At 42.9% G+C, this 12,025-nt stretch overlaps 1 protein-coding gene across 1 annotated transcript; it reads right to left on the bottom strand.

Annotated features, from left to right (window-relative positions):
• Window positions 1-6,665: 6,665 nt before the first annotated feature.
• LOC306797043 (sodium/hydrogen exchanger 2-like) lies at window positions 6,666-11,961 on the bottom strand. Its single transcript, XM_079296214.1, has 13 exons — window positions 11,554-11,961; window positions 10,731-11,056; window positions 10,356-10,493; window positions 9,648-9,898; window positions 8,986-9,203; window positions 8,708-8,907; window positions 8,411-8,500; window positions 8,261-8,331; window positions 7,971-8,138; window positions 7,582-7,687; window positions 7,354-7,470; window positions 7,178-7,271; window positions 6,666-7,107 (listed from the first exon to the last, which is right to left on the bottom strand). Exons 1-13 carry the CDS (start codon window positions 11,840-11,842, stop codon window positions 6,743-6,745), a joined length of 2,433 nt encoding a protein of 810 aa, XP_079152340.1. The 5' UTR covers window positions 11,843-11,961; the 3' UTR covers window positions 6,666-6,742.
• Window positions 11,962-12,025: the final 64 nt, after the last annotated feature.

Genomic DNA, 12,025 nt, shown 5'->3' on the forward strand with positions numbered 1-12,025 from the left:
CCTACGTGGGTTAATTGACCCAGAAGGATCTGAGGTGAAGTCCTGATAAGAGCCGGTTAAAGTCTGGAAATACTGAGGAAAGTGCTTCACTGCATACTCAATTACAGCCTGATTGTTACTTAGTTGAATGTGATTGTCTTCTTAGGATTTCTTCAGATGTTGCAGTGAAAACCAAAATTATTCTGACGTCATTCCAAAGCTGTAAACCTTGTAATAAAACCATTGTTTCTCCATTGGCTAATCTGTGCACCATGCAATCTCATGGAAGCACATTCAACACTCAGTCAACACGCACAGCAGGCTGACACACTTTAAATCCCGGAGGACGTGTTTCTGTTTCTCTGAGCCTCGACTCTCCCACGAGACAGCAGACACTCCTGGGACTCTCCGATCAAACACACGCGTCACTCTTCTCCGCTGATTCTCCGGCTATGGAAGTGACTTTAGGATGTTTTTTGTTTGAAATATTCCGCCACTGCTGAAGGCCCCACGTGTCAAAACACTCACTCAACACCTTAAGAAGCGCACTGCTGTGGCTGCTATAAATAAAAGCGTACTGACACCTCACCTCTGGGTACCTGAGCTCTGGGTCCATTCTGTAGACGTCTCTCCAGTCAAAGCACCGAAATGTGAAGCGTCACACTCAGGCCGCAGCGAGACGCTCAGCCTCAAAAGTGGCAATATTGTCCAAAAACAATCGGAAATGCATTCCTCCTGCAAAACGTCAACACGCCAGTGAAAGACAGCCTCCCCTCCTGCTCTTGCCAGCAGCTTTCTTCTGTCTGACTTTTCCCTTCAGAGTAAACAGACGTCTGACACACGTGCACACACTCACAAAACCCCTCTGTTCAGATTTTTTACCACTTAAAAAAACGGTGTCACTAATACAAGTAAAAAAATCAGCCAACCCAGTTTCACTTTGCGTCGTTACTCTGGTGATCTGATTCTGGGTCAGGGGGAATTTGAGGCTCATTGAACTGAATTCATCCGGTTTCTGTGTTGAAAGGACAATCGGGGTTTAAAAAAGAATTAGAGCTTCTATCAATCTAATATTTTATTGAATGTGTTTGCCCAAAAAAACCCCAGTTGCATAATCACCGCTTTGTTGTTTGGAAGAGGTAAAAACAACCAACAACAAAATGTAAAATTCCTTTAAGGTAGCTTTCAGGTCTAATTCAGGTTTGAGGGGATTAAACATGACTTTCTCACAGTAAGAGCTCATCACAGTCACTCTTTTCTTACCTCACATATTACCACCTGAGGCAAGCCATGGATCACAGAGTTCATTACTGATTAAGAGGAACGATTTTATGAGTCAGAGGCTTTATGAAGCGGCTCAGCCCTCCCTTATCTCTGTCTCAGTGCTTTTTATTCAGCTCCATACTGGACAGACTGTGACTGGCAGCCATTAACTGAACATCTGCTTGTTCATTCTCTGCCTTCACATCTTTACTGACGAATTCTGACTGTGAAGGAAAACCCAGAAAGCATTTGAAGTGATTTTTGGGTGTAAATCTAATTATCGTACGGTATATGTTGTTGTTATACTGGCAGAATGATTTATTGTCTGAAGCATGTCATGTGTTTATGGTTCAGTCCAGGTTCTTCTTTCGGTAGATAACAACAGCAACCCTCACCTAAGACCTGATATTCTGTGAAATGTCAGAGTGCCGCAGCTGTTTCTGAACGCAGAGAAGCACAGAAGTGTTCTTCTTCTGCCATTAGAGCCTCTGGGCTGCTGCCTTCACAGCAGGCACCTTGGTTTGGGAAATTGTATTTCAAAGCAGTCTAACCCAGATGATTCTTGTTGCTTTGAAATAAAAACACATCAAAAGTAAAAACCAGCTGATGCATTTGAAATGCCTAAATGCTGCACACTTAAAGCACCAGTAATATGAATCCAAAAACATCGTATCACAGTACAACACTCACAGGGACCATTCTTCTGCAGAATGAGTACTTTTACTTGATTAATGGATGTTTTTGATAAAGTAATACTTGATGCAGGACTTTTACTTGTAGTGGAGTATTTTCAGAGTGTGGTACTAGTTCTTTTACTGAAGTAAAGCATCTGAAAACTTCTTCCAACACTATCATCTGCAAGTCAGGAACTTGGCAGCAAGACTTCTCTTCTCACACACAGCCTGGCTTTCACACCATAACTGTGTAGGATGTGAACATGCAACCAGCTCAAGTCTGCATTTAGGATTTCTACACAACAAATCTTTTAAAGTGGCACGACTCATTGAAGTATCCAATATATGGAATATCATAATATAACTAGAAAATGCATTTCCTGCTGAAAATGCGATGAAAATCCGTTACACAGGAACCTGTGAGGCGAGAAAGCACAGAGACTCTGGTGAAGAAGCAGGTCAATCATGTGCATTAATGGTATCGGTAGTATGAAATAGTAATGTGAGTAATAATAAAAGTGATATTAGCAGTTGGAGTCAGCAGGACCATGGTAGGAGGAAGGACCGCAGTAACAGATGACAGTGATGACACGGGGCTAATGTTAATATTCAGTGGATTTTTGACTGCGATCGGGGACTGAACAGGCTGTTATGAAGGCAATCTGTTCAATCTCACGGGTTTTAGAGTCGAGAGTTCAGTTGTTGCTTTGAAATAAAAAGACATCAAAAATAAGAACCAGCGGATGCATTTAAAATACTGAATAAAGGATTTAATGCAGTGGGTCTAAAATGACATACGTGTGTGTTTTAGTTTTTATGTGAATGGTTGCTTTATTTCAGTAGTAAGTACATTTACTCAAGTATTCAATTGCAGTTTAAGGTACTCGTGTTTCTATTTTATAATACGTTGGACCTCTACTCCATTACATCCTTGCACCTGACTAACGTTTCCCAGGACTTGGATTATAAAACGATTGATAACTGATCGTTCAGGAGGTTCTCTCTGACGAGTATGTTCACTCCACTTCATTATGAACAGATGTGATGTTATGAACAGATTTGAAGAGCACACATTCCTCCTTCCATCAGCCTTGACAGTAATGCAGACTATCGTCTTTTGTACGACTGCTCTCTAGTGACAAAAAAAGATATTGCATTATATATATATATATATATATATATATATATATATATATATATGTGGGGAAATCCAGCCCTCATCAGACTGAATCGCCACTTTGAGTCACTTGATTCAAATCGCTGAACAAATTGGAGATGTGGTGATTCAAAGGTCTGAGACCATAGGCTGATCCTGAATACTTGAAATGGTCTGAAAGGGTCATGTTAGCAGTTTGAGCCATGAAAATACTGAAAATACAATATGAAGATGTCTCCATCAGACAACAGCAGCCTTGTGGTGGGTAAATTCTCCAATACAGCTGATGTATCTCAAGAGGCAGCAGCTTATGAAGCAGCTGAAAGCAGACGCTGGTTCACTGAGCTGTGATTTACGACACAATTAAAACCACTCAGGCTAAATAATGCACATGAAAAGCATCAAAGCGGCCCTGTTCATTTTACAGCATGGATTGCTGTTTTTGGTGATTTGTAATGCCCTTTCAGTTCTTCAAAAGGCAATGAATGAAATCAAAAAGTGCCCCAAAGTGTAGTGTTTTTTCTTTGCATAACCTCCTTCCTGCCAGATTATTTCCATGCTGAAGCACAGGATTGTGCAGGATCACACTTTGGCTCTTCGTCTTTCTGTCTCGCAGCTTTGCTGCAGGAACTGTGAGCAACAACGAAGCTCTTGAGCGTCTGAGCCTTCATTCTACTCGCAGCTGTCACTGCGTCTGCATTTTACTGTTAATATCGTGCACAAAGCCAGAGCTCACCAACACACGACCGCACTTTGATCTGGTTGATGTGTAGATGATCCAGTTTGACAGCGTGGCTTTATTTTTGGCGAATAAAGACACAAATCAATGTTTTGTATTCGAAAAGATTCATGTTGTTCTTAGTTGTTATGTCATCGGTCAGTTTTCCAGAGGAATAATAAATAAAAGATAAATATATTACTGTGAGATTATCTCTGCCAGGCACAAAGCTGGAGATTACTTCTGATTTCTTGTGGTTTCAATGATTCAAACTTTTGAAAAAGACGTTTTATTGACTGTTTTAATAGTGTCATGGACTTCTCACTCCTGTCGAGGCCTCAAGTGATCAACAACTGCTTCAGTCTGCAGAAGGAGAAGATTTAAGAAGTAAGAGTTTTAGATACATTTTGATCAAATCTGGCAGCTGTTCTGTGAAGGCGTCTGCATGTAAAATAAAGCCTTCTATGATAAAGGCATACAAACTTGACGCAACTTTCATCTGAAACATATCCAGCTTTTGAAGAAGGTAATATTCCAATTTGAAACATGATGTATAATCATGGATGGAACAACTGACCTAAAGCTTGGTCAAAAACACAAAGAATGAAGTCAAAATGTTGGCAACAGTTACTATGAATCTGTTTGTGGCACCGTGATTATAAAAAGTGTGATAAAGGAAGCGCACCATGAACAAATCCATCCTACCTTGGAATCCTTGATTGGCTGACAGTCAATCTGATGAGAGACAGACGCAGTTTGGTTCATCTTTGTGTCTCAGTTTCACTGAAATCCTCCTTTAATCTGATCAAATTAAATCCCTCAAGCTGCGTAAAGTTTTCCTCCGACTGACCGAAGCAGAAAGTGATGCTGATGATGCTGAAGGCTGCAGCGCTGCTCTTCCTCGTTGTTATTGAAGCTTCGAGGAGATACATTTAAATCATCTTGTTTTTCTTCCTTTGTCTCTCTCTCTGGCAGTAAATGCTCACTCCTCTTCCCTCTCTTCTTCTTCTTCTTCTTCTTCTTCTTCTTCTTCTTCTTCTTCTTCTTCCCCACTGAAGCGATAGTGTGCTGCTTCATATGCAGCTGACAGACTGTTCATACACCAGGATGTTTGCCAGTGCCTCCCACATACCAAGACGCTTCTTCATCAGCATGCAAATGCGCTCGAGGCAAAGACATTTGCAGGCGTTCGGTTTGAGCCTTTTTACATCTGAAGCTGACGTTCTGGTTGAAAAGCGTCTCACAGAAGAAGGTTTAGTGCTCGGATGAAAGACGTTTTGACGGGATGTTCACACTGATGTTGAGCTCAAACTGAAGGAACCTGCTGCTGTTTGTTTCTTTAAAAAAAGTGCAGAATTCACTTTAAGAGAGTAGATAAAGGTTAAAGATGTTTGTGAGTACAGAAGCAGTGGCATCAAAATATACGTAAAGTACCAAAAGTAAAAGTGCTAATTACACAAAACGGTCCATTTCAGAATAATATATATTATATTGTCGGATTATAATTGATGCATGAATGTATATATCCCTTTAATGTTGCAGCTGGTAAAGTGGAGCTCGTTTTAATTACTTTATGTCCTGCTAGCTTGTGAATTTACCCCCAGGGATCAATAAAGTCTGATCTCAACCTCTAATAATACATCATGATTTGTCTATTGACCATATTTTTCATTATTAATCTGAATCTGCAAGTTAAATAAATGCAGTGGAGATGTATAAAGCAGCAGAAAATGGAAATTGAACAACATTCAAAGGACTTAACATGTGGACTTAATTTTGAATGCCATCATTGATTTAGAAAGAATAAATGTGTGGCGACTGTGCTTCATGCATGCATGTTAAGTCTTCAGCCCTTTTCCCAGAACCATAGTTATCTGTTACAGTAAAATGTTGTCCCCATTAAAAATGCATGGCCATGATTTATATTTGATGAGCTGGCTGTGTTTTCCATGCCACTAATCATATGTATTGTGCAGTGTGATTGATTTCATTCAGCACGTTTAACATCAGAGACTCTTTCTATCGGATCTCCATCTTATTTATTGATTTGTATCGAGCTGATTGATTGGTCTTTTTATAGTTTGGGGTTTTTTACCAGATTTAAAAATACAAAACGTCATTGTTCTCACACTGTCTCTGAGCTCTGTTTTAAAAGGAATGGTGTTGCTAGGCAACAGGTCGGTTCCATGTTTAGTACCTGTCAGCTGACGTCCTTCAAACATTTTTTCACTCAAAGTTAGAATTTTCGCGACTAATATTCATCAACAGGATTGTCACACAGCGCTGTATGCAGAATGATTGACTGTACGTCTTCAGCTCTCTGTGCCTGGCAGACATAACGATTTAAAGATGTAAACTTTGAAAGATGATGCTGGGTGTGGACGGCCGTCAGAGAGTCGGATGGACCAATAAAAGAAGAAGGCATTAAAGCAAACGAGGAGAGAGAGTGCTCTATGTCTCCACGTCCATATGCATCAGGTTCCAAGTGGATCCATCTCCTGAAGGAGAACTCTGTTGTTTCATGTAACACTGAAGGTTAAGCAAATACAACACAATGATAAGATGATGAGCAGGAACAGATCTTATCATTAAAAAAAGTCCTACAGCCTCACTCGGGGAAAGTACATGAGTATTAGCATCAACATATACTTAGAGTACTAAAAGTAAGAGTACTCACATGCAGAATCATTTCCTCATAATAGATTATATTATATCACTGCACTATTTACTGCAGCTTAAGCATGAATAAAATATCATCATTTATTGGTTGATTTAGGAGGCAAACAACTGAAAAGATGATGCTTTGTTACTCATGAATAAAATGTGATGTAGACAGATTTATTTTTCACAATATTTACAATAATAATTTGACCTTTTGTGTTTTTAGTTTTTATCGCAACTGTTAAGAAGAGTTCGTGCTCCATTGCAGCTTTTCCTCTTTGGAAAAGTCCGTCATGATCTCCCTGAGCCTCGAGGCCCCTGTGACGAGTCCCGGAGTAGTGTCTCGTTTTCTCTGGGCTCCTGGTTCTCAGGTACCCAGCCACGAGGTGGAGGTAGCTGCGGTGGTCGCACTGGTTCTCCGGCACGTTCAGAGTCAGCGAGGTCTTCCTCTCCGTCTATCCGATCCGAAAGATGCCTCTTGGGTGCAGGAGCTGGTGCATCCACAGGAGGTGGTGACGTTGGATGGGAGGAAGCGGCCGGCTGCTCCCCTGCAGTTCCAGTCTCCTTGATGGTGTTCAACCTCCTCATGGGGATGAGAGAGCGGGACGAGGAGCGCGGCGTCAGGGCTGAGGGATGGTCCCCGTCTTCACTTCCACCTAACACAAATATGTTATCATTGTTTCACTGCATTTTCTTTTTAACCAGGTCATTGAAACAAGTCCTCACCATGATTCCGTCTTCTGAGGGGGAAGGCGGTCTCCAGATTCCCACCAGGTTGGAGAGAGTAGTACTTCTGAGACTTGGGGATGTTTTGTGAAGGCTGGAAGTGGAGGAAGAGGGAAGGTCAGGCAGGTGGGGGTGAAAGTAACGTTTTCTTAATGTTCTCTAAAACAGGAACCCACCTGCTCACGGAAACTTTCAGCACGGAGGCTGCGTCTGATGCTCGCGTGGCGGCGGATCAGAATCTCCCTGGTTCGGCTGTCGTCAGGCAGATTGTATTTGTTGGTGTAAGACATCGTCTGGAAAACATAACATTGTTATTAAAAACACAGCAATGAGCCGGAGCGGTGAATGGTAAAATGGTGTTAAATGGTATTAAAAAGCACACAGAGTTCTGCAGGTGTTTGTACCTTCTGTCGGATCTTGTACATGTTCGTTGTCAGGATTTTGTGCATTTTCTTCACGTCAGCAGCCAGGAACTTCTTCTTGGCTCGAGTCGCCTCCTTCCTCTCGTCGCTGAAGGAGGAGGTGAGAGCAATGGACAGATGTGAATGTTCTGTTATTGCTATCGACATACAGATGAGAGAAACAGCATCATCAGCTGGAGCCACATTAGATGTAGTTTCATGCATTTAGCTGATGCACTCGTGCAGTTAGGGGGCAGATACAGTTTCAGAGTGACCACATCACTTTTATAATGCAATAATAAGGACAACGTTTGGGTTGCCAGGTTGTGAGGTTGGTCTTACAGATAGACATGAAGCATTGTTTAATAACAAGGACATGTTGATGAACATACTCCAGAGAAATGACAGACGGCGCCGCGCTGAGGTCTCCCAGAGGTGTGTCCAGTAACCCGATGGCGCTCTGCAGCTCCAGCTTCTTGTACAGAACCAAGATGCTGGACTCGGACCTGTTGTCCCGGATCAGGATGCGCCTCAAAACGCGATCGTTGAACTTCTTGAATCTGACGGAAAGACAAACAAATAGAGACTTATCGTCAACTGATCTCAATGAATGAGGAAGTTAGTCTAAATCTGCAGGAAATACATTGTGTCAATTATAGAAACACTGATAGACAGGTCCTACTTGTCTTTCCAGTAATAGTGGCTCCATTGGCCACACAAGTCCTCAATACCACTGAGGACGTGCTCCATCATCTGCACAAAACGTCAACAATGAGCGTCATTCACACGTGAACTATTTGACAAAACTAAAAAGAAGACAGAAGATACTTGCCCTGGTGTGAACCTCCATGTTGATGGTGTTCAGGTCTTTGTTGGTTTTCCTGATGTTCATATGTTCTATTATCGGACGGATGCTGATGCCCTGAAAGACCGATGATTAAAAATGAACTCACTGTCCAAGTTATCAAAGGCCAACGCTGAATAAATGTCCCTTTAACATTATTAAATGCACGCATACAGGGCCAATGCATTTAATAACATATATTGTGCTTCACTTTATTTCTTAGGCATTTTGAATCTTCCATACTAAGCTACTAGAATAATATTATAAAGCAGCCGAAGGTCTCACCTGTATGAAAACGGTAAATATAATAACGGCGACTGAAGCCGTGACAAACAGGTTCTTCCTGTTGATGTTATCGGGTAAGGTGAAGACCAGGGCGAAGCAGATTGCCCCTCGCAGGCCCCCGTAGGCGAGGCCGAACTGGTCCTTGAAGTTGAGCGGGATGGTACGGAACGGATTGATGATCTGGGTCAGGACCAGGATGCCTGCAAGACGTTTGGGTTAAAGAACGGGACCACTTAAGGGGCCAGACAACTCTTTCAAATTAAAATCAAGACTCCCACCAATCACTCTCCAGATGAAGGCAAACAGCAGCGTAAACAGGATGTAGGCCCAGTTCCACTCGTGCTCGGTGGTTACGGTAACGACGCCCAGGAAGAAGAAGATGAGGGTTTCAGAGATGGTGGCCAGCATCTTGACAACATGGCGGATTGTGGTGCAGGATCTCTGGGAAACGTTCTCCTCCACATAGTACTTCATGGTGATGGCGCATGTTATAAGGCTGCGGGGAGGGAGGTAAATATATGACAAGCAGACATAGCATGGCATGAATGTATTTGTCAGCATTCATTTTATGTAACTGCTATCTATTTATACACTGGCCTCCATGTGGCCACTGGAGGAGTTATATTTGTTGACAAATTAATGGAAACTGCCCTACTTCTTGCACCAAATAAGCCAAGTTGAGCGAGCACCTTTTAAACCTTCACGAAAGTGAGTCACATATTTGTCACTTGATGCCACGTCACAAACAGAGGGTTTGGAAAAGTGGAGGAGCCGGTTTGTTCAAGGTGCACAAACTCCAGCCATCAGACAAACAGGAAGGTAAAGATTCATATCCTAGTAGAGTGTTGGCCACATTGTCAACCGTTTTCTTGGCTTGAAGAGAATCTGATCAGCTCTTGGCTGAAACTTTCAATAAAAGTTGCGTTGGGCCCGCACTTACGCCATCACGCTGGAGATGGCAAAACACTCGGCCACCAGGTACGCCAGGTAGCTGTACATGAAGACGAAGAGGGGCTCGATCTGTCGGACATTGTGGGTGAAACGCGTGGTGAACGCGGCCACGAATCCGAACAGGAGGCCGAAGAGGATGCCTCCGGCCGCCACCAGGAAGAACCGAGCCGTTCCCAGAAACACGTCAGTGGACTCAACGACGGGCAACCCGGCCAGAAAGGTGAACATGTTGTAAAGGACCTGGAGGGACACACACAGATAAAGAAATGAGTCGAACATACCAGGTTTAGATCAGAGTTACTGCAGGTAAACTGCAGTGCACACACAGTTGTTGTCAAGCAGGTTCAACCAGTCAGGGATCTGAACCAGTTAAACGAATGTTGAAACTGTTTTCATGCTTTTTTATGCCAACATAAGTTTTGTCAATGGACTGGAAACATGACACTTTTAATCCACGCTTCTCTTTTGGAGACATGATGCAACTGAAGACAAGCGGTGCCAGAAGATGTTAAAGGCAACTTGGCTCCCAAATCTGTGCACACAGCCCGGAAATATTGATCTCAAACTCAAAGAGAAACTTTAAAACCAGGAGGAGACGATATGCACCTGTGTCATGGTATTAGAATATCCACAACACCCATCTTATTAGTATTCTATGACTCGATGCCCAAACAATCTATCTTCATCCTGTACTCACCACAGTGACAGCGTCGTTGAAGAGTCCCTCTCCAAATATGATGATGTATGTCTGCTCATTGACCCCAAGGTCGTCAAACACATTCAGAGCAGCCACGGGGTCCACGGTCGAGATGATGGAGGCAAACAGCAAGTTCTCCTGCAGTGAAGAGGAGTGAAAGACAAGAGAGGAAGACTTAATCCATCACTTCACATTTACAGTGCATGCACCATCATTTTCTGAGACATTGAGGAAGCTTTTGATCACATGACATGGCCTTAATGAGCAGATGAGTTCAAATAAAAGCTCAACGACATATATAAATATCGCACACACTGCATCAGATACAGACAAAGTTGCACGTCACCTTTGACCTTTCCTGTGGATTTAACTGACCTGCAGGTTGATATCTTGAACTCCAAACACCTCGAACTGGCAGATGGCAAAGAGGGAAATCCCGATGCCAACGCTGTTCCACAGGGTTCCCACCACGGCGTACCACAGCACCGTGCCGGCGTTTTCGAAGAACATCCTCGTGGGCATGAAGTAGCCGTTGTCGAGTACGATGAGCGGGAGCATGTAGAGGAAGAAGACGTTGGAGTCGAGGACGGCGGGGGGCTCCTCTTTGACTGAGTGCATGATGGCGCCCACGATGAGGCCGATGGAAATCAGGAGGCAGGACTCTGGGATCCAGATGGTGATTTTATGGTAAATGTGGAAAGCTGCAGAGAAGACAATGAGAAGATTGGACTCATGTTCTGGACTTTTAAGGCTGGTGTGATGCAAAGCAACATCTGCTGTTGTTCAAGGCTGCAAAGTGGGGGAGGAAGTACTCAGATACCTCAGTGTAGAAATACTGTATTCAAAGTACAAATGTTTTAGGATCAAAATATACTTAAAAGTACCAAAAGTGAAAGTATATAAACATGAAGAATGGTCAATTTATGTATCGCCATTTCATTTCAAAGCTGGTAAAGGTCCCCGGGGATCAATAAAGTTTTATCTTCATCAATGATGTTACATCATAATTCATTTATTGATTGTATTTTGTATTATTGATCAGAATCTACAGAGTAATCAATCAGTATTTGCCCCCAAAATGACTTGGAGTAGTAGCAGGAAATGTAAATAAACATTGTATAAGCACATCACAATTGTACTTGAATGGTTCCTTTCTACCAGAAAGTCATACAGACCAAAGTGGTTCATCCACACTTACCAATTTTGGCAAAAGAGGCCAGCAGTACCCACAGTGTGAACTCAAAGGGGAGCTGGATCCGAGGGTAGTCCATGGTGAACATGGGCAGGTTGGCCCTCTCCTCATCGGGGAAGGCCTGGGGCTCATCTAATTCGCTGTGGAAAGGGTCGACAACCGGGAAGTCGGTCTGCTCTGAGGGTTTCGATTCCTGGAGCTCACATCTTCCTCCAAAGCAGCAGAGCACGAGGAGTAGAAGCATGTAGAACGCTCCTCTCTCAGTCCTGGCTTCAAACAAAACAGAGGTCCCCATTTCCACTGGTCAACACAGATCTCAAGTATTTCCAGTGTGTCTTATAGACGTCCCAGGACATTCAAAATAAGTCTATCGTGCAGCTTCAGTAGGCTGTTGCCTTAAAAAACCAGGCATAGAAATCCTAACAACTCCTTTACTGCAGTCCATGCCCAGAGCAGTTCAACAGCAAAGTCTAAATTG

This window comes from Melanostigma gelatinosum, assembly GCF_949748355.1.
Source record: "Melanostigma gelatinosum genome assembly, chromosome: 24".
In the NCBI taxonomy this organism is placed as follows: Eukaryota; Metazoa; Chordata; class Actinopteri; order Perciformes; family Zoarcidae; genus Melanostigma; species Melanostigma gelatinosum.